At 42.1% G+C, this 27664-nt stretch overlaps 1 protein-coding gene across 2 annotated transcripts in view; it reads right to left on the reverse strand.

Annotated features, from left to right (window-relative positions):
* PKD2 (polycystin 2, transient receptor potential cation channel) overlaps nt 1–27289 on the reverse strand; it is a 59763-nt gene extending 32474 nt beyond the window's left edge. Inside the window, exons 1-2 of one of the 2 annotated variants that reach the window (XM_088836247.1) lie at nt 26585–27289; nt 17597–17710 (exon numbers count right to left, since the gene is read on the reverse strand). In XM_088836247.1, coding sequence (XP_088692373.1) covers nt 17597–17710; nt 26585–27182 — 712 coding nt within the window. In that variant the 5' untranslated portion in view covers nt 27183–27289. The remainder of the gene's footprint in view (nt 1–17596; nt 17711–26584) is intronic. The other variant, XM_055434270.2, reaches the window with a different exon arrangement.
* Between the last annotated feature and the right edge of the window lie 375 nt (nt 27290–27664).

Raw genomic sequence — 27664 nt, forward strand, 5'->3', positions numbered from 1 at the left:
TCAGCTTCACCATAAGTCTACCTGCTGCTGCTGCTGCTAAGTCGCTTCAGTCATGTCTGAACCTGTGCGACCCCATAGACAGCAGCCCACTAGGCTCCCCTGTCCCTGGGATTCTCCAGGCAAGAACACTGGAGTGGGTTGCCATTTCCTTCTCCAAGTCTACCTAGGCTGTAGCTAAAAGACATTTAGGATTTGGAGTTAGAATGATTTGGGTTTGACTTTCAGATTTGCTTCACCCTTAAGTCAGTCTCTATGTTCTTAATTGTGGGTTTCAGTATCTTGGGATCTTGGACAAGTATTAAACTTTACTGAGCTAGAGTTTTATTATCTAGAAATTAGGAATACTAACAATACTAACAACACTAGGGCTTTTTGTGTAGTCTACCTGGAATAACGCACGTTAACACACATTTTGCATACTGTTAAATATAACAGAAATGTAAGACTGTTACATCATTTCTCCTTTCAGTCTCTGACAGGGAAAGCCCACTTAGAAGGTAACATATGCTCTTTAAGTGAACTGAATTGTAAAGAAAAAAAGTTACAGAATGAAACAACCATAAATGAAGCTCAGAAAAGAGAGAAAAATATTTTAAAATATAAGGTAAAGAACACATATATACCCCATGTGCATACATCTTTTTCTGCCATTTATTCCTTAACTCGCAATCGATTTTCTAAGAAATAAGCCAGAATAAAAAATACTATCACAGTATCACCAAATAATCAGTATGTAAACTAACTGAAGCTCTCTTAAAACATGGCTGCATTTCAAAATAGGCTATAAATACCATTTTATTCTTAATATGGTTGAAACAATATTGGCTCAAATACTAAAAACTATATAGAGGGGATTGTACTGTATAAATTCCAAATCAATGGAATAAAAAGCAAAGAGAAAATTTCCAGTGTAACAACAAGAAAAGAAAATGAAAAGTAACAGGAAAGCATAAAAAGAGAGAAAAAATAAGATGGGCAGAAATACTGGACAAAAGCATGAAATGTGAAGAGGTTAAATTTACTAGATGACAAAGTCTTAAATATGAATTAAAATTTTAAAATATTCCTTTAGAGTTTTTATCAGACCCATTCAAAATGAATTAAAAAATTAAGGAGTGAGAAAATATACATTATATATACAAAAGGTGTTAAGTGGTACAGTAATCTGATAAGGAGATTATAAAAGTGAGTACTGAGTTAAAGTGAAAGATTATTTTATGTTGATAATTGATACTTTAGACAATAATTTAACTACAGTGAACTTTTATGTACTGAATAACAATATCAAAATACATAAGATACAATATCAAGATACATAGAAGGGAATTGCCAAAACCACAATAGTAGTTGGAAACTTAAATTTCTCGCAAACTTTGACAGAGGGAAAAAAAGATAAAAATGATCAAGGGATAGTAGGGGTTTTAATAGAATAGATGACCTAATGTATGGGCTTCCCTGGAGCTCAGACAGTACAGAATCCGCCTGCAATGTAGGAGACCTGGGTTTGATCCCTGGGTTGGGCAGATCCCCTGGAAAAGGGAACGGCTACCCACTCCAGCATTTTTGCCTGGAGAATTCCTAATGTATATATATCAAACTTAATACTGTGTCAAAGGAGATCACTCATGTTCTTTTTTGAATCTCCATGGAACATTTAAGAATATTCTAGGCCACAAAGAAAACACCTGCAGATCCTTAAACTTAAAGATCCACCAGGCAGGTGTCCTTATAAGGAGATGGCCATGTGAACAAAGAGGGACCCAGGGAGAAGACCTGTGAAGATGGAGGACTGGAATGATACAGCTATACATCAGGGACACCAGAAACTGCAGGCAATCCACCGTAAGCGAGGAAAGGGCAAGGAAAACTCCTAGAAGGTTTCAGAGGGAGCATGGTTCTGCAGGCACCTTGATTTCAGACTTCTATCCTCCAGAGTATTTTTGTTGTTTAAAGCCAAAAAACCCAAAGCAAACAAAAACCTCTAAAATAAACAACCCCCATCAAAGAGACCTCCCAAAACCAACCAAATAATAATTTTAAAACCACAAATGCAGAAATATGTTTTTAAAGGATGAACAAAGATACAGATAAAATCCAACCGTGTAGAAATTAAAATGTTTTCTCTTAATAATTCTTGGGCCAGCCTAAGAGGAAACAAAAAACTGTCACACAAATATAAATATACCAGACGTAAAGGCAGTAGGACCAATGTGACTCAGTCCCAGTATTCCAGATCATCTACCACAGAGGGAGGAATGCCATCACGATGAACAGGAAACGTGACTTCTCTGCCAGCTCTGGTTGGACGGTATCCTCACAGGGATGTGGTGGAAGTTAAATAGCAACAGATATTTGAAGGGTCTCTACAAACCAAAAAGTGCTTACACATGCAAAGTACTACACAGAAATCAAAGAAAGTTTAGGCTTGCACAGTTTCAGTTGTCATATTAGGAAAAGCTCTGTATTAGTGAAGGAAAGGGGCTTCGCAGGTGGCACTAGTGGTAAAGAGTCTGCCTGCCAATGCAGGAGACGTAAGAAATGTGGGTTTGATCTCTGGGTTGGGAAGATCCCCAAGAGTAGGACATGGTAACTCGCTCCAGTATTCTTGCCTGAAGAATCCCATGGACAAAGGAGCCTAGTGGGCTACAGTCCATGGGGCTGCAAAGTGTCAGACACGACTGAAGCGACTTAGCAGGCAGTGAAGGAAAAGAAGTACTAATGAATGCGAGAGGAAATGAACATGGGCAAAGTCACCCACAGTGAGTGGAAGCACTGCTGTACCATCTCCGAGATGCACCTTCCCGCTGCCTTGCTGCCTCCTGGCACTGAGGGAGGGGTGTGTGAACTAGTCTGACAATCCAGCCTGAGGGGCACACACTTGGGGGCTGGGGGCTGGTTGATACACGCTTCTCCAGAGATCTGGCTCTCAAGCCGATCCTGAAGGATGAAGAGGAACTAAACAGACCGACAGGAAGGGGACAGCACAGTCCAAACCCTTTTGAGACTTGTAAGTAGTTTGATGTGGTTAAAGTACCAGAGAACCCCGCACCCCCCCCAATGTCCAAGGTCAGGAGCAGGCGCTGCCCTTTGCTGGATCGGCCATGAGGAGATACCCCACGTCCAAGGTCAGAAAAACCCCGGTAAGACCATAGGCACTGGAGTGGCTGTGAGGAGATACCCCATGTCCAAGGGCAAAGGAGAAGCCCCAGCAAGACGGTAGGAGGGGCGAATTCGTGTTTAGAATCAAACCCTGTTCCTGCCAGACACGCTGAGAGGGCTCAAACAAACCTCTTGCGTACCAGGACCCAGGGACCCCACAGAGACTGAGACAGAACTGTGTGTGCGCATCTCCTGTGGAGGTGCAGGTCGGCAGTGGTCTGCGGCAGGGACAGGGGCTCTGGGTATGGGTATGGCACACATCCTGGAGGAGGTCGCCATTAACCCCACTAGAGAGCTGGAGAAGGAAATGGCAACCCACTCCAGTGTTCTTGCCTGGAAAATCCCTGGGATGGCGGAGCCTGGTGGGCTGCCGTCTCTGGGGTCGCACAGAGTCGGACACGACTGAAGCGACTTAGTAGCAGCAGAGAGCTGCCAGAACTTACATAGAACTGGGAAACAGACTCTCGGAGGGCACAACAGAACCTTGTGCACCAGGATCCAGGAGAAAGGAACAGTTACCTCACAGGAGACTTGCCTGTGGGTGTCGGGAGTCTCCCGTGAAGGTGTGGGTCGGTGGTGGCCTGCTGCAGAGTTGGGGGCACAGACTGTAGCAGTACATGCCTGGGATCTTTTGAGGGAGGTCACCATTATCTTCATTACCTCCACCATAGTTTGGCCCCAGGTAAATAGCAGGGAGGGAACACAGCTCCACCCATCAACAGAAAATTCCATTAAAGATTTACTAAGCATGGGCTTCCCTGGTGGCTCAGAAGGTAAAAGCATCTGCCTACAATGTGGGAGACTGGGGTTTGATCCCTGGGTCGGGAAGATCCCCTGGAGGAGGAAATGGCAACCCACTCCAGTACTCTTGCCTGGAAAATCCCACGGACTGAGAAGCCTGGTAGGCTACCGTCCATGGGGTCACAAAGAATCAGACACGACTGAGCGTCTTCACTTTCACTTAAGCATGGCCCCAACCATCAGAACAAGACCCAGTTCCCCCCTCAGTCAGTCTCTCCCATCAGGAAGCTTTCATAAACCTCTTATCCTTCTCCACAGAGGGCAGACACACTGAAAACCACCATCACAGAACACTAACCAATCTGATCACATGGACCATAGTTCAGCAGTTCAGTTCAGTCGCTCAGTCGTGTCCGACTCTTTGCGACCCCATGAATCACAGCACGCCAGGCCTCCCTGTCCATCACCAACTCCCGGAGTTCACTCAAACTCATGTCCATCGAGTCAGTGATGCCATCCAGCCATCTCATTCTCTGTTGTCCCCATCTCCTCCTGCCCCCAATCCCTCCCAGCATCAGAGTCTTTTCCAGTGAGTTAACTCTTTGCATGAGGTGGCCAAAGTATTGGAGCTTCAGCTTTAGCATCAGTCCTTCCAAAGAACACCCAGGATTGATCTCCTTTAGAATGGACTGGTTGGATCTCCTTGCAGTCCAAGGGACTCTCAAGAGTCTTCTCCAGCACCACAGTTCAAAAGCATCCATTCTTCGGCGATCAGCTTTCTTCACAGTCCAACTCTCATATCCATACATGACCACAGGAAAAACCATAGCCTTGACTAGACGGACCTTGGTTGGCAAAGTAATGTCTCTGCTTTATAATATGCTATCTAGGTTGGTCATAACTTTCAGCCTTGTCTAACTCAATGAAACTATGAGCCATGCCATGTAGGGCCACCCAAGACAGACGGGTTATGGTGGAGAATTCTGACAAACTGTGGTACACTGAAGAAAGGAATGGAAAACCACTTCAGTATTCCTGCCTTGAGAACCTAATAAACAGTATGAAAAGGCAAAAAGATAGGACACTGAAAGATGAACCCAACAGGTCGGAAGGTGCCCAATATGCTACTGGAGATCAGTGGAGAAATAACTCCAGAAAGAATGAAGAGAGAGAGAGAGCCAAAGCAAAAACAACACCCAGTTGTGGATGTGACTGGTGATGGAAGCAAAGTCCGATGCTATAAAGAGCAATATTGCATAGGAACCTGGAATGTTAGGTCCATGAATCAAGGCAAATTGGAAGTGATCACCAGGAGATGGCAAGAGTGAACATTGACATTTTAGGAATCACTGAACTAAAATGGACTGGAATGGGTGAATTTAACTCAGATGACCATTATATCTACTACTGTGGGCAGGAATCCCTTAGAAGAAATGAAGCAGCCATCATGGTCAACAAGAGTCTGAAATGCAGTACTTGGATGCAATCTCAAATTATAGAGAATGATCTCTGTTCGTTTCCAAGGCAAACCATTCAATATCACAGTAATCCAAGTCTATGCCCTTAACAGTAATGCTTAAGAAGCTGAATTTGAATGGTTCTATGAAGACCAACAAGACCTTTAAGAGCTAACACCCAAAAAAGATGTCCTTTTCATTACAGAGGACTGGAATGCAAAAGTAGGAAGTCAAGAAACACCTAGAGTAACAGGCAAATTTGACCTTGGCGTTCATAATGAAGCAGGGCAAAGGCTAATAGAGTTCTGCCAAGAGAACACACTGGGCATAGCAAACACCCTCTTCCAACAACAAAAGAGAAGACTCTACACATGGACATCACCAGATGGTCAACACCGAAATCAGACTGATTATATTCTTTGCAGCCAAAGATGGAGAAGCTCTATACAGTTAGCAAAAACAAGACCAGGAGCTGACCGTGGTTCAGATCATGAACTCCTTACTGCCAAATTCAGACTTAAATTGAAGAAGGTAGGGAAAACCACTAAACCGTTCTGGTATTACCTAAATCAAATCCATAACAATTATACAGTGGAAGTGAGAAATAGATTTAAGGGACTAGACCTGATAGATAGAATGCCTGATGAACTATGGATGGAGGTTCATGACATTGTACAGGAGACAGGGAGCAAGACCATCCCCAAGAAAAAGAAATGCAAAAAAGCAAAATGGCTGTTTGAGGAGGCCTTACAAATAGCTGTGAAGAGAAGAGAAGTAGAAAGCAAAGGAGAAAAGGAAAGATATACCCATTTGAATGCAGAGTTTCAAAGAAAAGCAAGGAGAGATAAGGAGAGATAAGAAAGCCTTCCTCGGTGATCAATGCAAGGAAACAGATGAAATCAAAGAACGGGAAAGACTAGAGATCTCTTCAAGAAAATTAGAGATACCAAGGGAACATTTCATGCAAATATGGGCTCAAAAAAGGACAGAAATGGTATGGACCTAACAGAAGCAGAAGATATTAAGAAGAGGTGGCAAGAATACACAGAAGAACTGTATAAAAAAGATCTTCACGACCAAGACAATCACGATGGTGTGATCACTAATCTAGAGCCAGACATCCTGGAATGTGAAGTCAATTGGACCTCAGGAAGCATCAATACAAACAAAGCTAGTGGAGGTGATGGAATTCCAATTGAGCTATTTCAAATACTAAAAGATGATTCTGTTAAAGTGCTGCACTCAAATATGCAGCAAATTTGGAAAACTCAGCAGTGGCTACAGGACTGGAAAAGGTTAGTTTTCATTACAATCCCAAAGGAAGGCAATGCCAAAGAATGCTCAAACTACTGCACAATTGCACTCATCTCACACACTAGCAAAGTAACGCTCAAAATTCTCCAAGCTAGGTTTCAACAATACGTGAACCATGAACTTCCAGATGTTCAAGCTGGTTTTAGAAAAGGCAGAGGAACCAGAAATCAAATTGCCAACATCCATTGGATCATGAAAAAGGCAAAAGAGTTCCAGAAAAACATCTATTTCTGCTTTATTGACTATGCCAAAGCCTTTGACTGTGTGGATCACAATAAACTGTGGAAAATTCTGAAAGAGATGGGATACCAGACCACCTGACCTGCCTCTTGAGAAACCTATATGCAAATCGGGAAGCAACAGTTAGAACTGGACATGGAACAATGGACTGGTTTCAAATAGGAAAAGGAGTACATCAAGGATGTATATTGTCACCCTGCTTATTTAACTTATATGCAGAGTACATCATGAGAAACGCTGGACTGGATGAAGCCCAAGCTGGAATCAAGATGGCTGGGAAAAATATCAATAACCTCAGAAATGCAGATGACACCACCCTTATGGCAGAAAGTGAAGAAGAACTAAAGAGTCTCTTGATGAAAGTGAAAGTAGAGAGTGAAAAAGTTGGCTGAAAGCTCAACATTCAGAAAACAAAGTTCATGCATCTGGTCCCATCACTTCATGGCAAATAGACGGAGAAACAGTGGAAATAGTGACAGACTTTATTTTTTGGGGGCTGCAAAAATCACTGCAGATGGTGACTGCAGCCATGAAATTAAAAGACGCTTACTCCTTTGAAGAAAAGTTATGATCAACCTTGACAGCATATTAAAAAAGCAGAGATATTATCTTGACAACAAAGGTCTGTCTAGTCAAGCCTATGGTTTTTCCAGTAGTCATGTATGGATGTAAGAGTTGGAGTATAAAGAAAGCTGAGTGCTGAAGAAATGATGCTTTTGAACTGTGGTATTGCGGAAGACTCTTGAGAGGCCCTTGGACTGCAAAGAGATCCAACCAGTCCATCCTAAAGGAAATCAGCCCTGGATATTCATTGGAAGGACTGATGATGAAGCTGAAACTCCAGTACTTTGGCTACCTGATGCGAAGAGCTGACTCATTTGAAAAGACCCTGATGCTGGGAAAGATTGAAGGCAGGAGGAGAAGGGGATGACAGAGGATGACACGGCTGGATGGCATCACTGACTCAATGGACATGAGTTTGAGTAAACTCTGGGAGTTGGTGATGGACAGGGAGGCCTGGCGTACTGCAGTCCATGGGGTTGCAAAGAGTCAGACACGACTGAGTGACTGAACTGAACTGAAAGTACCGGATATTCAAAAGGAATAGAAGGTTGGAAAAAGTAAGCAAAGACCATACAGTGAAATCGATTACATAAAAATTCAGACTTTACCTGGAAGGTGAGGTGATTATAGCATGTTTGATGGAAGAATGACCTGGTTTAATCTGGGTCAGAGACGAAAGTCTGGAGGAAGTAACTGGGAGCTGAAAGTCCAGACATCGGGTGCTGTCCAGCCTGTGGTCCAATGGTGTTCAAGGCCATGTTTTTAAAATTTAAGTATATTTTATCAGCCCCCTACTCAAAACCCTGGTTTCCCCTTATCAAAGCCCACCGGACCTGCAGAGCCTGACCTTTGACCACCTTTCCAACTTTGTCTGATGGCACTTTCTCCAGTCCCTGCACTCAGCTTCCAGAATGTTCTGAAGTCTATCCTGCCTCATACTATTCATTCTTGCTGTCCCTTCTTCAACTGACTGGCTCCCATTCTTGCTTCAGGTCTGAGAGGCCTTCCCTTCAGGGAAACCCTCTTCCCCAATTGTCTTTCTTATCACTTACTACCACCTCTAAAGCTAGGGCTATATATGTTTTTAATTAAATTACTGAACAGTCCATTGAATCAATAAATGAATAAGTGAGGAAAGAGATGATTAAGGTTAAAAAGGATAACAGCAATGTATGAAAGAAGACAGATTTGAAAAGTCCCACAGAGGAAGAATTATGTGGGACAATCTCACGAGAAGAGTGAGGGAAAGCATCCAGGATGATGCCCATGTTTGGGCATTATTAATCCAATTAGATTAATATTAAGTAATCTAATTAACTTTCATCTAGTTAGAGAATGTGAGTGAAGCACGTTTGGAAGGGCAGAATAATGAGTCCAGGTTAAGGAATGTTAAGGATGAGATACCTGTGAGATGCAGCAGGGGAGGGTCCAGTAAAAGTCAGCATGAGGTTTGTAGTTCACAAGAGAGATTGAGAGGGACTTGGAGCAGCAGCACACAGGACCACTTGAAGCTATGGAAAAGATCCCTAAAGAGAAAGCCAAAGACTCAGTCACAGAAAATCCTCTGTCTAGACACATTCTGGGAAGAAAAAATTAAGAAAATGAATAGAGCAAGGAGGAATACAGAAAGAGACGCGAGTCACAGAAACCAAAGAGGGAAGTTTCTAGAGTACCAAACGCCACGGGACCAGATGTGAGAGAAAGGCTAAAAACAGCCCATAAAATTTGGCAATTAAGAGGTCCCTGGTGACCTGGGTGAGGGCGTTGCAGGAGGCAGAGGGAGGCTGCAGAAAAAGTTAGTAAAATTTAGTCACTAAAACGTTAGTGAATTAAAGTTAGTAAAACTCCCAAATATTTTAATCCAGTTTTGGTTAATATTCAAAGGAACTTGTACGTAACAAGTTGTGATGGAAATCTCAGGGACAGAGGTTGTCAATGCAAGTGCTTTAGCGAATGCCTGTATTAAGTAGTGTAACTTTTTAAAAAAAGCAAGAGAGAAGGATATGTATTATTTACAAAGAAGTTAGCACGAAGAAATAAACAGCAAGCTATGCACTAAAGGCCGTGCTTAAAGTAATATTCATATGTGGATGTACATTTCTTGCTGCTGTAGTTTTTGTCTAGTTTACCAAAAAGGACAAACAGCTTTCCAGCCACAGTGGGTCTTCAGTAGTTACTTCCCACAGCCTGGAGCCTGCGAACTTAAAACTGCACATGCTTGCTATGGGGACCTCCATGGGGAGCTGAACATCTGTCACCAGAAATGGAATTAGCTCCCGCCAGTGTGATGATTAACCCATTGCCTTCCACTTCACTGACCTGGTTGTCAACAATTAATCTGCATGGGTTCTCTTATGAATTAAGAAACCTATCTGTATACTATCGTGCTTACAAGATTTTTCCAAGTAAAATAAAACATTTATTCCCTTTTTAATTGACATATAATTAACAACTACTATAGTGTAAGTTCGTGGGCTTCCCTGGTGGCTCAGAGGGTAAAGCGTCTGCCTGAAATGCAGGAGACCTGGGTTTGATCCCTGGGTCAGGAAGATCCCTTGGAGAAGGAAATGGCAATCCACTCCAGTACTCTTGCCTGGAAAATCCCACTGACAGATAAGCCTGGTAGACTACAGTCCATGGGATCGCAAAGAGTCAGACACAACTGAGCGATTGCTTACCTCTAGTGTAAGTTTAAGGTGTACAATGTGTGGATTTGATACTATTTATCTCTTTATAGAATATAAGGCAAAGTTTCCTTCTTTCAAAGATAAAGAAATGGAGGTTCCTAGGTTTCTTCTTAAAAGGGCCCTTCCTGTCCTAGGACATGCGTGTGTGCATGCTGTGGTTTTAGCTGTGTCCAACTCTTTGCGACCCTATGGACTGTAGCCTGCCAGGCTTTTCTGTCCATGGGGAATTTTCAGGCAAGAATACTGGAGTGGATTGCCAGGTCCTCCTCCAGGGGATCTTCCCAACCACGGGATCAAACCCTTGGCTCTTATATTTCCTGCATTGGCAGGCAGCTTCTTTACCACCAGCACCACCTGGGAAGCCCATCCTAGGACATATCATACTGGATTATGATTACGCTGTTTTTCTATTTTCATTACTTCTTTAGCTACTAGAGAGTTAAAATTAAAGACTTTCCTACACTAATTGTTTATACTTTCCACTCTGTGAAATAGGTTTTATTTTCTATTCTGTAAAATATTTAGTGTAATCTTAGTGTTTTTCTCTGTGATTGATGGATAGTAAACATGTTAAAATGTTAATCCTTTCTTGTATTTCTTGTAAGTATTCTTTACAACTGTTTTCTGCCTTTTAATTCTGTCTGTTCCTTTGACGTATAGAAATTATTAATTTCTATGATGTTGACTCAACTTCTTGTGTGATTTCTATTATTAAGTTAAACACAGGAGATTTGAACAATTGGAAGGACTGATGCTAAAGTGAAGCTCCAATTCTTGACCACCTTATGCAAAGAGCCAACTCATTGGAAAAGGCTCTGATGCTGGGAAAGATTGAAGCCAAAAGGAGAAGGGGGAGGCAGAGGATAAGGTGATTAGATTGTATCATTGACTCAGTGGACATGAGCTTGAGTAAACTCTGGGAAATAATGAAGGACAGGGAAGCCTGGCAGGCTGCAATCCACTGGGTCACAAAGAGTCAGACACGACTTAGGAACTGAACAACAGCATATATATAAGTAAGTACTTTGATGATCAATTCATAGGAGTCTTAGGTTTCAAGTAAGAATAAAATCTAAATTACAGGGAAAGTGGGAATACTTTGTATTTCCACGGTATTCCTATCCTCTTGGTTAATCAGACTGATTTTAAAGTCATAGAGGCTAGAACCAACACTGCTAAGGTGGAAAATAAGCTCTTTATGGGCACTTAACTGCTCCAAATGAATGTTCAATCAATTAGAACCTACAGTTCTGTAGAACCTACTGATGAGAGAAGTCAGCCATTGTCAACAATCTTTGGGACAAATTTTGCTCTTATTTACTATTATTAATATAATAAATGACAGACAGCATCCTAGAACTTTTTGTGTATTACTTCTAATTGCCACTTTTAAAATAAGAATCTTTCAAAATAAGTACTCTACAGATGAGAAAACGAAGGCTCAGAAAGGTTAAATAACTTGCTCAGGTTCACCTAGTGTATAAGTGGTGGGATTTGAACCTAGATCTCTGTGATGCCAAAGAATCACATTTCCTACTATTTAGGCTACCTTCTCAAACCCTATCTACCTCATATAAAGGGTTTCTAATATGTAAGGCACAAGGATAAGTACTTATCTTACCCTTATATTATACCCTTAGTACTTATATTACACACAGAGTAATGAGATGGATATTATTAGTAGTCTTTTGATATTGATATTGCTGGTAAGATTTAAAAACTGGTAATTAAAAAGATGATTTTGAACAAAAGGGAAAGGACACAATCACTAGGAGCCAGTAAGGCTCTGCTTGGAGTAAATCATGCCTGTTTATCCTCACTTCCTTTTTAATTTGGTCAACAGCTAATAGACTAGCTGACAGATCAGAAGAACAGTGGAGTTACTCAGGTAAGCATTTGAAAAGATCTTTCATATCTTATTTCACGAGCAGTCTGAGCTAGAAGATAATATAATTCAGTGAACTCCACCCAAAGAGCTTTTACTAATGGACTGATGTTCTTAGAGCAAACCTTTTTGATTTATTAATTTACTAGGATAAGGACTTGGATAATATCAACTATGTTGATGTTGTAAAGCTGAGAGGGCTAACTGATACATGAGATGGATGAATCTAGATCCAAGATAATTTCAACAGATTGGAATGAGCAGATCCTCATGAGCTGAAATTGAACGGAGCTGAAAGGGAAGGCCTTCACTACATTCCAGGAAGAGTACTCAAATGCTAGCTGGGGGACACAGTGCTTTATAGTTTCTGGTGAAGAGACTAAGGAATGATGCATCCGAAGAGTCAGGCAATGGTAGGATGCACGGACTGCAGTGTAGTATTTGGATGAGAATGCCCATGGCCCCATGTCTCCACTCTTTCAAGGTAAGGCTCCTGCTGTACGTTCAAAGACTACGATAAACGGGAGAGAATTTCTATCACGTGGGTTGTTCAAAAGCCTGTCTCCAATCACATGATCAATAGTTAACAGAACTGGAAAGGCTTAACTTAGAGCAGACTTGGAGGAGATTGAATATCTGTCTCCAAACTTCTGATGGGCTGGAGGAGAGACAAGGAAAAAGTCCTTGTTATTAGGTGCGCTTGGAGAGTAGAACTAAAGAGGGGAAGTCAGATGAGGATGGACTTTGGCTTCACATAAGGAAGAACTTTCCAGCACAGCCATAGAAAAATGAAATGAACTATTTCAAAGGAGTCGATTCCTTAATCTGGAACTCTTGCTCAGTCAGAGGCAGGATGACTGACCTTTTGGGAAAGATGTTGCCAGGCAGAGAAGGGAATTTTACCAGTCAGAGGAGGTTTGATCCATGACTGCCAGAATTCCCTCTTACCCAGAGATTCTACAATATTCTGAAAATAAAACTTTGATGTTAAAAAAAGATAGTTGATATAATAAAAAAAAATGTGATGAGGATGAAAAAAAACAAAAAGCATAAAAATTCTAAAATAAACAAGAAATGACAAATTAGTTATTTGACAAGCCTGTTTCCTAAAACTCTAGTTAGCTATTTAGTTTATTAATCTGGCCTAGTTCCCAAACCTTGTCAGTGTATCTGAAAACTCACTTCTCTGAGCCACAGCTGGAAGGCTTTGACCTAGCAGATCTGGGCATGCTATAATTATAAAAAAAATTCTCTCAGTGATTCTGATGTTCAGGCAATTTGGGGGAACACTGAAATTTTAGACTTATACAAATTTTTGTATTTTGCATAATATATGTGTATGAATATGTGTCATGTTGAAAAAAAACAGTAATAATAATGACTCTAATCTACCCGCTGAAATTTAAGGCCGCTATAGTTTAGTATTTGGAATGCACAGTAGGAAGTCAAGAGACACCTAAAGTAACGGGCAAGTTTGGCCTTGGAGTACAAAATGAAGCAGGGCAAAGGCTAACAGAGTTTTGCCAAGAGAACATACTGGTCATAGCAAACATCCTGTCCCAAAAACACAAGAGACGACTCTACACATGGAGATCACCACACTGTCAATATCAAAATCAGATTGATTATATTCTTTGCAGTTGAAGATGGAGAAGCTCTACACAGTCAGCAAAAACAAGACTGGGAGCTGACTGTGGCTCAGACATGAACTCCTTATTGCAAAATTCATACTTAAATTGAAGAAAGTAGGGAAAATCATTAGGCCATTCAGGTATGACATAATGCAAATCCCTTACAATTTTACAGTGGGAGTGACACATAGATTCAAGGGATTAGATCTGATAGGCAGAGGGCCTGAAGAACTAGGGACAGAGGTTCATGACATTGTACAGGAGGTGGTGATCAAAACCATCCCCAAGAAAAAGAAATGCAAAAAGGCAAAATGGTTGTCTGAGGAGGCCTTATGAACAGCTGAGAAAAGAAGAGAAATGAAAGGCAAAGGAGAAAAGGAAAGATAAATCCATTCAAATGCAGAATTCCAAAAAATAGCAAGGAGAGATAAGAAAGCCTTCCTCAGTGAACAATGCAAAGAAACAGAGGAAAACAACAGAGTGGGAAGACTAGAGATCTCTTCAAGAAAAATTAGAGATACCAAGGGAACATTTCATGCAAATATGGGCACAATAAAGGACAGAAACAGTATGGACCTAACAGAAGCAGATGATAGTAAGAAGTGGCAAGATTAAATAGAAGAACTATATTAAAAAAAAATCTTAATGACCCAGATAACCATGAACTGTGATCATTTACCTAGAGCCAGATATCTTGGAAAGCAAAGTCAAGTGCCTTTAGGAAGCATCATGATGAACAAAGTTAGTGGAGATGAAGCAATTCCAGTTGAGCTGTTTCATATCCTAAAAGATGATGCTGTTAAAGTGCTGCGCTCAATATGCCAACAAATTTGGAAAACTCACCAGTGGCCATAGGACTGGAAAAGGTCTGTTTTCATTTCAATCCCCCAAAATGGCAATGTCAAAGAATGTTCAGACTACCTCACAATTGCACTCATTTCACATGCTAGCAAAATAATGTTCAAAATTATCCAAGCTAGGCTTCAACAGTACATGAACTGAGAACTCCCAGATGTTCAAGTTGAATTTTAAAAAGGCAGAGGAACCAGAGATCAAATTGCCAATATCTGTTGGATTGTAGAAAAAACAAGAGAATACCAGAAAAACATTTACTTCTGCTTTATTGACTATGCTAAAGCCTTTGACTGTGTAGATCACAACAAACTGTGGAAACTCTTCAAGAGATGGGAATACCAGACCACCTTACCTGCCTCCTGAGAAACCTGTATGCAGCTCAAGAAGCAACAGTTAGACCAGACATGAAACAACAGACTGGTTCAAAATTGGGAAAGGAGTACGTCAAGGCTGTATACTGGCACCCTGCTTATTTAACTTATATGTAGAGTACATCATGAGAAATGCTGGGCTGGATGAAGCAAAAAGTGGAATCAAGATTGCTGGGAGAAATATCAGTAACCTCAGATATGCAGATGACACCACCGTAATAGCAGAGTGAAGAAGAACTAAAGAGCCTCTTGATGAAGGTGAAAGAGGAGAGTGAAAAGGCTGGCTTAAAACTCAACTTTCAAAAAATGAAGATCATGGCTTCTGGTCCCATCACTTCATGGCAAATAAATGGGGAAACAATGAAAACGGTGAGAGACTTTATTTTTGGGGGCTCCAAAATTACTGCAGATGGTGACTGCAGCCATGAAATTAAAAGACACTTGTTCCTTGGAAGAAAAGTTATGATAAACCTAGACAGCATATTAAAAAGCAGAGACATTCCTTTGCCCACAAAGGTCTGCCTAGCCAAAGCTATGGTTTTTCCAGTAGCAATGTAGAGACATGAGAATTGGACCAAAAAGAAAGCTGAGCACCAAAGAACTGATAGTTTTGAAATGTGGTGTTGGAGAAGACTCTTGAGAGTCCCTTGGACTGCAAGATCAAACCAGTCGATCCTAAAGGAAATCAGTCCTGAATATTCATTGGGAGGACTGATGTTGAAGCTGAAGCTCCAATATTAGCCACCTTATGCAAAGAGCCAACACATTAGAAAAGACCCTGATGTTGGGAAGGAGTGAAGGCAGGAGAAAAGGACAATAGAGGACAAGACAGTTGGATGGCATCGCCAACTCAATGGACATGAATTTGAGCAAGCTCTGGGAGATGGTGAAGGACAGACAAGCCTGGCATGCTGCAGTCCACGGGGTTGCAAAGAGTTGGACGTGAATGAGTGACTGGACAAAAACAACACAGTTTAATATTTAAGCACCATTTCTACAGTGGAAGCAAACTTGACTTTAGTATTTATTCTAACAGCATAGAACATAAAAGTTCAAAATACCCCATCTCTCGCTTTATAACCTTTAAAGAACTGAACAGACCATTTCTAGATTTTCAGCACTGCCTAGATAACATGTTTTCAAAAGTAATGAAAGATTTTTTCCTAAACAAATAACAGAAAATTTCAGATAATTAGGTAGAAAAAAGCAAGAAAACGGATGTTGTTCATCCATATATGTTGTTGTTTAGTTGCTAAGTCGTGTCCAATTTTCTTGTGACCCCATGGACTATAGCCCACCAAACTCCTCTGTCCATGGGATGTCCCAGGTGAGAATACTGGAGTGGGTTGCCATTTCCTTCTCCAGGGGATCTTCTTGACCCAGGGATTGAACTCGCGTCTACTGCATTTCAGGTGGATTCTTTACCACTGAACCACCAGGGAAGCCCCTCATACGTATACACCTTTTAGCTGAACTAACTTCTTTTTCCCCCTTAAGTTCCCATTCAGATAGGCAAAGTCTCAGAAAGTGTAAGAACTCATGCTCTGTTAAAGCTCATTTAAAGCTTGCTAGTATTTATAAAAACCAGTGTGGGGATGTTAAATAAATCAATATTTAATTTCTTAAAATTACAAATACCAAAACTTAAATGTTTCCTTAATCTTTTATGTTCAACTTACACATCTTTTTATAAATCTAGTAAAAAAAAAAACATTTTTTAAGGAAGCTTTTAGCACTCAGCTAAATTCAAGGTGGTCAATTTTAATATAATAAGAATGGCATTATTAAAGTATTGATTAAATAATAACTCTCTCCATTTACAAAGAAGGGGACACTTTCTAAGGGTGGTGTCGGTTTTTAAGCATTTCTTAGTGGACACTGTAAGAACAATTCCTTTCCCTGAGGAATACGGTAAGAGGGCCTTTGGTCATAAAACTGTGTCCTCTCTGTTCTCATAAAGGGCTTTAGATAGGACAGGACAGCACTCTATCATCCAACATCCTTTGATTCAGAGGTAATCCATTGCCCGAGACTTTCTGGATTTTGAGGCACATGGTTTCAAAGACATGTTTTTTTAGCGAAGGCATCCCTCCCCAGTTCTCAGAGGATGTGGGTTGAAAGAAGAAGGAGAGGAGTCTGCAGTAAGTTTCCTGTAGAGTGAAAATCCACAATTACTGAAGATTTGCAAGAAATAATGAGAATGAAGGCATTCACACAACACATCCAAATCCAGAAAAAGGGGACTTTTAAATATACAGGGCCATAAAAGCAGTATTAGGTGACACTACATGTATTTTCTGAAAGTTAAACTACATATTCTACTTAATTCCTATATAGACTTTACACTAATTGATGTAATGATACCGACACTATAATTATCGCTAAAACATCTAATACAGAAGTCTTTTTACTTGGTTTCTTGATGTCTGGGAATCTTGGTGTCTGCTACATGCATGTCATAGTGAAAATGGTCACAACTGATAATAAAGTGGCCAATCAGATAATGCCAAATTTTGATCAACGTTTATCTGAGGAGAGATGAGAACTTTACCAAATTCTAAACTAGAATTAATAACAGAGAAGAAAACTGAAGTAACTGTTTAGGTGCATCCATAGTTCCTTTTAGTCATGATTTTGACAGGTCAAATATTTTCAAAACTTTTCCTCTATTGGAAGGAAATGTTCTACTTACAGATGCACAAGATTATGAGAAAAAGGAGGTATGTGGCCAGTTCCCGTAAAACACTTTTAAGGTATTTCTCTCGGTCAGTGCTGCTTTCCTCCATGAGTCTTGTTCCCCAGAGACCTTTAAAATAATAATAAAAGATGTCATTTTATTTTTTAAAAATCTCATGAATGGTGAAAGAAAAAAACACATAAAAAATAGTTTACTTTAAGGGAGGTTCTCCTGTTTTTTTGTGTTGTTGTTTTTTTTAGCATGCTCTAAAAACAACTGAGAAATGATTTTAGTAGAAGTACTTTTAATTTGGGAATACATCAGTCTCCACTGCCTCACCCCCACAAAATGTGCAAAACACAAGGCAACAATCTGATCACTGTCTAAGCTCCCAACCTCATTAGAAAATATCTTAGTAAAAAATTAGAAAGAGAAGAGGAAATTTGGGCAGCCTATGAGAGGAGGTTAAATAATTGTGCATACATATCAGCTCTTCCTATATGCGGGAGGAATTATCCTACTACTAAATGAATTATCCTCTTAAGTAACTACATTGTAAATGATACCTTTTAGGTCACCTCTAATAAAAAGAAGTCCTGGTTGGAGCATCACTTCATAGTGGAAACATCTATCAATATTCTAACACGCTGGTGTAAAATCTCTGCTCTGTACCCATTTTTGCCTTTTAAGAAATTCAACGCTGACTGATTACACTAAACATGCTTAGCCGAACAGATTTTTAAAATTTCAATTAGCATATGATTTTTAAATTAAAAGCAAAAACTCATCCGCCTTCTCTCTTTGGAGAAAGAGTAAAATCAGCAACCGTGCTCCATATTTTAGCAGATGGAAAAAGTGTTGGGCCAGCTGAGCAAAGATGACATAAGCCTTGGTGAGCTGGCTGGAGAGAGATCCCGCAGTTTTGGACGCGGCCAGCAGACAGACATGGTGGCCGTCCAAACCCCCGCTAGTGAACAGTGTGGTCAAGTCACATTACTGGCTACTTGGAAGAGCCTTAGCATTTTCCAAAAAAGACAAACCTCTCAATCCTTCTTGTTAGATTAACTTGGCTGTTAATGGCAAATTGCCTCACACTTGAGTCCACAGACTTTAACCCCTTCCTCATGGAAACTCACACAGCCACTGACGCCACAGTCAAGCCACAGAGAACGGGGGGAAATGGTATATGGTCTTGCACTTGGAAGAAATGACTTCATCTCTAGTGTTTATATACTTTTTAAGTCTTATAATCATACATTAGTTCTACTCCTAAATTGGGGTATTTCATTTCCTTTTCTTTTTCTCTCCCAAATTTCTTTTGGAAAAATCAGCATCTGCCTTCAAAGACACTGTGTTACGCGTCCTAGGTTTCACCACGCCGAAAGTGGAGCATAACTTATGACCAGGTTTGCCTCTGCCAAGACCTGGTAGTTGTCAGGGAATTACTCACTCAGAAGAAATGCAGCAAGTAGAACGTTTGTTTGCTGAAACTCTACCATATTAAAGAATTATTACAAATTTAGATGACATGGAAAATTACAACTCAGAATAACACAGAGGCAGCCAAATATTAGGCTCAGTAGCCCTGGACACGACCACACCATTTCTTTGGGTGTATTTCTTTTGGAGGCCAGGCCTAAAATATACACATAAGCGGAAATTGCTCGTCCCTTGACCATCAGAAGAGACGGCTGCCTTGCTTCACTTGGTCAGTGATTTCACTCTTTCCCATGGTTTATAAACAATTATGTACTAAGGAAGAGTCATAGTTCTTAATATTTACAAATGGTTTTGCTTGACCTATAAATAGAAAAACCAAACTCCTATCAAATTTTCTTTAAGCTAAATTTGCAATGGTCAATGGTAATTTAATTCTAGCCCTTGAAGGAAACATTTCAAACAAAAAGAAACAAGCCCTGTTATTTATATTTTATAAAAATGTATTTCTATGCATTTACTTTTTCTAAATTACTCTAGCTACCTCCTCAAATATGTATTGCTATAAAAATTTCATAAAGTTTCTCCACTGGGTGTATATGTAAGGTCAGTCTTCAGATACAGGGACCCCCTCACATCTTGATGGGTGAGAAATGGCTGCAACTAGAAATGGAAAAAATAGCTGTCCTATAGCCAACTACTTCCCATGTTTAGCAGGAATGATACAACAGGAATGGTTAAGGGTAGAGGTCAAGACCAAAATGGCAGCATTCTTCAAAAGTTAACTCTTGTCTTTTCACACCATTGTCCCAGCTGAGGAGGGAGTGCCTGAAGGCACTCAGGTGCTTAGTCAATGCCAGAGCCCAGAGTCAGAGCACATTACCTAAATAGTGTTCCTTATTAATATGCATATGGGGGAATTCTGAGATGGATAATCCAAAACACCAAAAATGTCTCAACATAACTGACTTTGATGGGGCTTCCCTGGTGGTCCAGTGGTTGGAACTTTGCCTTCTAATGCAGGGGATGTGGGTTTGATATGTGGTCAGGGAGCTACCATCCCACCTGTCTTGCAGTCAAAAAACAAAACAGAAGTAATATTGTAACATATTCAATAAAAGACATTAAAAAAAAGGTCTACAAAAAAAATCTTAAAAAAAAAAAAAAAAAAACTATGGGCTTCCAATGCAAGGGTCATGGGTTCGATCCCTGGTTGGAGAACTAAGATCCCAAAGGCTGTGGGGCACAGCCAAAAAAAATATTTTGGAAAAAATGCCATTTTGCAACTCCTTTATCCAGATGCTTCTAAGTGAAAGTTGCTCTTGTTGTATCCGACTCTTTGCGACCCCATAGACTGTACAGTCCATGGAATTCTCCAGGTCAGAATACTGGAATGGGTAGCCTTTCCCTTTTCTAGGGGATCTTCCACGCCCAGGGGTCAAACCCAGGTCTCCTGCATTACAGGTGGATTCTTTATGAGTTGAGCCATAAGGGAAGCCCGAGAATACTGGAAAGGGTAGACTGTCCCTTCTCCAGAGGATCTTCCTGACCCAGGAATCAAACCAGGGTCTCCTGCATTGCAGGTGTATTCTTTATCAACTGAGCTATCAGGCAAGCCCAAATGCTTCTAAGCCCTTTTTATTTTTCAATTTATAAAAAATATCACAGAGAGAACGATATAATGAACTCTCGTGTATCCCTCACCCAGCTTTAACAATTACTCCACACCAACCTTGATTCTTCAAAACCCTCACCGACTCCTCGATTTTTTTTTGTTTCTTTGTATTTTTTTTTGGTCATGCCACAAGGCATGTGGGCTCTTAGTTCCTTGGCTAGGGATTGAACCCATGCCCCTTTCATTGGAAGCACTGAGCCTTAACCACTGGACTGTGAAGGAAGTCCTCCTCAATTATTTTGAAACTAATCGCAGTGATTATATCATCTCATCTTGTTAATATAATCTCTCTCAGTTCTATGGTAAAAAGATTCAGTGTGGAGCTTTCGCCCTGTCTCATCTGACATGCATTAACCCCTCAGGACTCCTTGATCATGACAAGGCGTGGTGGGGAGTCTGGAGTCTGCTGTTGCTGCTAAATTGCATCGATCGTGTCCGACTCTGTGCGACCCCACAGACGGCAGCCCACCAGGCTCCTCTGTCCCTGGGATTTTCCAGGCAAGAACACTGGATTGGGTTGCTTGCGCCTTCTCCGTCTGGAGTCTAAGCTGTGTTTAAATGAAGCATCAGCCCTTAGGAGCTATGAGACCTTACCTCAAACCATGAGCCTTCACTTCCTCATTTAGAAACAGGATAAGAGTACTTCTCTGTGAGGTTGCTCTGGGAATAAGAAATTTTATATGTGTACAGCATTTAGAGTAGTTGGAAGAGGCCCATTTATGGTTTCAGAAATAGGTTCAAATTTGTGAGACATCCTACTTCTGATGCTAAGTTGGTGTGAAGACCGAAATCCATACAGACTTTGAAGTCACTGTGAATAGCCCGACCAAATTCTCATCAGATTCATGTCATAAAAGAATCCCGTTGTTGTGCCTGGACACATGTGGACCTTGCTTAGAAAGATGAATACAATCCTTCCTAATAGTCATTTGAATTGCTTGGACACCTTCAGAAAGGGAAGTGACTTTTTATTATTGGTCCATTTTCTATAGAACAGTCAGTTGCTACCTTAAATGATACTGACTTTTGAGTCTCCAATTCTTAGGCAGCCCCCTCCTGAGGTGAAGACAGGAATGTGTCACAGATTACACTCATATTCCACGGACAACTCACACTCACATGCCCCAAACTAAGATTTCTTTTTCCTTTGTTTAGAAAACTGTTTTCCCTGTGGCTAAATAGGTGGGTTAATGGTACCAAGTCAGAAACATGGGTTTCATTCTAGAATAGGCCCTTTTCATAACCCTCACATGGGGCTGGTCCACAATTCTGATGGTTTCTGCCTCTCTTTAATCTAGTTTCTTCCATCCCATGTCACAATCCTTGGCTGCAGCCTTTGTCACCTTTTCCTAACCTGTTCTCCATCTCGCCCCATTCTCTACATCCTTGCTAGAATCATCTTCAGATTGGCATGTGACTGTATCAGCACCCTGCTTGAAGCCCTCACTGTCTCTGTCTATAGGAAAAAGTATTAATACCAATGAGGTACTAGCCATCTTGGTCTTCTGCTATTCTTCCCTTCCCAACTCCCCCCACTGAATTCTTCAAAATGTAACTCAAGCTTTACTTCTAACCTTCCCAGATAGAACTGGTTCTCTCTTCTTTGGGTAACTGCTATATCTGGAACCTGGCACTGCAATTATTTACTTACACCTGTGACCCCCCTACTAAACTCTAAACTCCTTGGGAATTGGGATCTTACATTATTCATCTCTGTATCCCTAGTACCTACCACAAAGGAGATGTTCCATAAATGTTTGTTGACTGCACAAATTCTGTTACTAGCAGTTTTATCATACCCCACAGAGTAACAGCCTGCCCTCAAACAAAATCCCCTCACAATGAAAATACAAAGTATCATTTGTTCACAATTATAGTGCAAATAAAAAGGGAAAAAGGAAGAAATTATGGAGTGAGGGTTGGATTAAAAATACGGGGAAAGTCATAATAGCCAAAAGGTAGAAACAACCCAAATGTTCATCAACTGATGAATGCTGTTGCTGCTGCTAAGTCGCTTCAGTCGTGTCTGACTGTGTGTGACCCCACAGACGGCAGTCCACCAGGCTCCGCCGTCCCTGGGATTCTCCAGGCAAGAACACTGGAGTGGGTTGCCATTTCCTTCTCCAATGTGTGAAAGTGAAAAGTGAAAGTGAAGTCACTCAGTCATGTCCGACTCTTAGCGACCCCATGGACTGCAGCCTACCAGGCTCCTCTGTCCATGGGATTTTCCAGGCAAGAGTACTGGAGTGGGGTGCCATTGCCTTCTCTCAACTGATGAATGGATAAACAAAATGTGTTGTATACATACTGTTGCTGCTGCTGCTAAGTCACTTCAGTCGTGTCCGACTCTGTGTGACCCCATAGACGGCAGCCCACCAGGCTCCCCCGTCCCTGGGATTCTCCAGGCGAGAACACTGGAGTGGGTTGCCATTTCCTTCTCCAATGTGTGAAAGTGAAAAGTGAAAGTGAAGTCACTCAGTCATGTCTGACTCGTAGCGACCCCATGGACTGCAGCCAACCAGGCTTCTCCGTCCATGGGATTTTCCAGGCAAGAGTACTGGAGTGGCTTGCCATTGCCTTCTCCATGTATACATACAAGAGGATACTATTCAGTTATCAAAACAAATGAAGTTCAGATAAATGCTACAACATTGGTAAACGTTAATAACATTATACTAAGCAAAATAAGCCAGATGTGAAAGGACAAATACTGTATGATTCCACTAATATGAGGTACCTAGAACAGGAAAATTCATTGAGACAGAGAGGCTGCAGGGCAGGGAAGAAAGGGGGAGCTGGGAGTTAGTATTTAATGGGCAGACTTGTTTGGGATGATGTAAAAGTTCTGGACATGGAGAGTGATGACATATATCTGAAACAGTAAACAGAAAATGACTTTAATAAATTGATACATCCATAAAACTCATTCAACCTTGGAAATTTACAAAATCTGATAACTCATATAGAGTCTCAAATTTTATCTCTGCATTAAAAAGTGTTTGCTAAGAAAAAAATAAACAAGATCATTGGGTTGGAGATGCTTTTAAGCTTGGACCAGTCTTTCAATCTTTTAGCTTTCTTTTTTTTGCCTCGGGTCCAGCGCATTGTCTCCCCTTCACTAGCTGCCCCCTACCTCATCCTCCTGCCTCCCCATCTCCCTCTGTAAGCTCTCCTGCATAGCATGAGGCCTGACTCATACTCCCTTCCGGCATGTTCTGCTCCTGCTCAAAAACTTTCAACTGCTTCTTAATATTTAGAGGGAATTTCTTAATTCCTTGGTTAGACACAATGCTTTCCATAATCAGGCCTCAAACTTCTTTGCCATCTTACTCCTGCTAAGAGAATAGATCTATTCAGTGTCCAAGGAGAAATGATCATTTGTTTTCCAACTCAGATTTGTGTCATTAAACAACATGCTAAAGCTAGAAGGGAACTTGAAGATTAGGTTCAACTCTTCCATTTTATAAATGACAAAGAAAGGCTAGGAAGTCTGATGTGAGACCTCCAGGGAAGCACCTGAAAATGCCAAACTTGAGTTTGACTCCTATCTTTAGAAATTCCAAGTCACTCTCTCTCTTCTGACCCTGGACGCTACCTATATAATGCACTAAAGATTTCTGTCATTGTATCCCAAGAAGGGGGTTTGATCACTGATAGCTCAGTGGTAAAGAATCTGCCTGCCAGTGCAGGAGACTCAGGTTTGATCTCGGGGTCAGGAAGATCCCCTGGAGAAGGAAATGACAACCCACTCCAGTATTCTTGCCTGGGAAAACCCAAGGACAGAGGAGCCTGGCAGGCTAGTCCACAGGGTCACAAGAGTCAGATATGACTTAGCAACTAAACAACAGTAACAATATCCCATGAGGGAGGTTACTCATTTCACATTTCTGGGTTTCTGTCCATAGGTAAATGGTGATGTGTTATTTTAGTTCTTTCTTTATTTTGGTGGCAACTTGCACAGTCTATTTTCACAGTAGGTACTACTAATTATCTAACAAAGGTTATTTAATAAATGACAAGGATATCAATTATATTTCTTCACAAAGTAATAAAATTTATTTCTAAAATTTTCTATAAAAAAAGATTCTCATGATTCTACTCTCCTAATTGATAAGGTTAGGCGATCTTATCAACCATTGATAAGGTTGGACCAGAAGTTTTACTATTACTTTATTCACTGTAAATTTTCTGAGACTTTTCTTTAAAAGAAATAAACTTACATATGCACTCACATATTTCACGTAGTTATATTCCATTACTGAACTTTTTCAGACAATATGAAATATGCTATTAAACACTTAAGCTGAGTTAAAAGGATCATGACTTTCCATTACTTATGAACTTGTAAGAAATCTCTCATTTCAGTGAATATTTTAAAAAGCACAATTAATACAAAGTAAAATAATATAAACTTTGAATACAATTTGGAACCTTAAAAAAGTATTAATGAGTTTTTTCATTAATCTTCTCACACAGGTGACTAAAAAGGATCTTTTGGTCCCCACCATGCCCTGAATCAATTAAACTAGCATAATCACTATGTAAGAGCACCAAAATGTACACTTTTAGAATCCATGATTTAATCTCTACTTATGAAGCACTCACAACATGGCAGATTTGCTACATATTTTATGTCTCATCTCATTTAATTCTCCCCTGTTAATTCTCCCCTGTCAAGAGCTAAGTATTATGATTATCTCTTTTTTAAAACAAAATTCAAAAATTGGAGATCAGAGTGGTTAAGCAGTTTACTAAAGGTCATTCAGTCAACGTGTGGTAGAACTGGGATTCAGGTATAAGCCTGACTTGGTGTTAATCATGTTGCTATGAAAATACCTGGATAATTTTTTGTGCAAGATTTTCAAAACTGACAGGAACGGTAGGGAAGGGAGAATTTCAAAAGCCTGAGACTGGAAAAACTCTTAAAAGTAGAGATTAAAATCATTTGGATGGTAAGAGCAAATGCAACACTTTTCCAAGGATGCCTCTGACAAAACTTTGCAAAAACAGGATCCCATCTGCTTCTGGAAAATTTGTGTCCTCTTAAAAGGCACTGGCAATTTTTGAAAATTCCTTTCCTGCCTTTTGGAGAGCTGGGTGCAGCAAACTCTGACATACTTCCACACAGCTGGTATCTGATGACTTCACTGTTTCATTGGAATGTCAAAGAACATTAATTTAGTTATTTAAAAACATACTTGCAAGTTTTTCAAACAATGTTAGCATTTACTTTGCAACTGTTTAGGGGGAAAATGCCTAGAATTAAAAATGGCCAAATAACTGTTTTCCTAAGCATTTTATTCTATTCGTAGTGTTCTCAACAGCTCCCTCTCCCCTAAACAACCACAGACATCACCAAAACAACATCAGTGACTATCCAATAACACCCCTCCCACAACTGGGACACGGCGTTGCTTACCCTTTCCAGAACGGGATAAGGGGCAACAGGGCATCCAGGCCAGTCAGTGGAAGACCATGGGTGCTAGCACAGAATTTTCGTTTTTATTTAGTGAAATTAGCAAGTATGCAGTTGCAACCACCCTTAGCTGTCTTAGAATATTTTTCCCCCTACAAGATAAAAAAAATCTTCAGATGTACCCTCTTCACTCTAATATGACTTTCACTTATTTCCAAAGGCAAACATAAGATGACAGATTTTCCTTTAGAAGGAGGTATCCAATAAATTTGCACCAACAAGGGCACCGTGGAATTCCGCGCTAGGTACCGGAAATAGAGCAGAATCAGCAGAGGTGGGGAAGACGCTTCCAAGGGAGGCGGGGACGCCAAGGGGATGCGAGCTGGAGCCCGGGAGAGCTGCCCGCAGCGGGGATGGCTCCGACGGCGCCCGCAGTTCTGCTTTGTGCATCAGCAGCTGAGGGTCGCGCTCTTACCTCGCAGCCCGCGAACGAGTCTGTCGGCCCAGGCCACTCGGGGATGTGGCCCGTCCAGGGGGAGGTGGCGGTGCAGCGGGTCCCCGCCGCCCGCGGGGCTGGGGCTCGGCGGGCCCTGGTCGTCTCGCTGACGCCGCCTCCCGCTTGCAGGGCCCGCACCGTGGTAGCCGCCCAGCCCCCGGCCCCGGGCGCCCGCGGAGCTCACGGCCGAGGACGAGGCCGACCTCCTGCTGCCGGGGCGCCACTCGACGTCCATCTCCACCACCATTCCCCCTTCTTCGCCCTCCACCTCGTCTTCCTCCTCGTCCTCCTCGGCCTCGAAGCCCGGGTTGTCGCGGCTCCACGCCTGCCGCGAGCACGAGAGCGGAGGAGACGGGGAGGCCGAGGCTCCGGCCGGGGGGTCCCGCGCGGCCGCCTGCCGGATGCGCTCCATCTCGATCTCCAGGCCCCTGTGCTCGCGGAGGCCGCCCGGGGCAGCGAGGCCGGCGCCGGCACTCGCGCCGCCCGCCATCAGCCGCCCGGGACCCGGCGCTCGCGGGGCCGGCGACCGCTTGGCGTCCCCGGGCTGCTGCGGCTGCACGCGGCTCGAGTTCACCATCACGGTCACTGGCGCCCGGGGCGCCCTCGCCGCGCGCCGTCCACGGCGCCGCCTGCCGCAGGAGCCATGTTCCTTTCTTCCTCCGGCCCGCCGCCCGCTGCTCCCCGCCCCCGACCTCCGCGCGGTCCCGCGTGCCTCTCCCGCCCCCTCGGCCCGCCTCCCGCTGGCCTCGCCTCGCCTCGCCCCGCGGCCGCGGCGCGCTGCAGGGGGAGGCGCGAGGAAGCCGCCCCCGCAGCCGGCGCGCTCGGGCCGCGGCGTCCGGGCCGCAGTTCCAAGTGCAGCCGGAGCCCGGGCGCGGGCGCCCACATTCCATCCGCGAGGAAGGGCGCGGGCGGGGTGCGAGTCGCTGACCCGCCCGCTTGCCTGCCCGCAGGGAAAGGGTTTCAGGAGCTGTCACTGCCTGTGTGACTTGAGATAATGCTTTCAGTTCAGTTCAGTTCAGTCGCTCAGGCGTGTCCGACTCTTTGCGACCCCATGAATCA

This window comes from Moschus berezovskii, chromosome 5 (genome assembly GCF_049115385.1).
Source record: "Moschus berezovskii isolate FMDL1 chromosome 5, NW_MosBer_1.0, whole genome shotgun sequence".
Lineage (NCBI taxonomy): Eukaryota > Metazoa > Chordata > Mammalia > Artiodactyla > Moschidae > Moschus > Moschus berezovskii.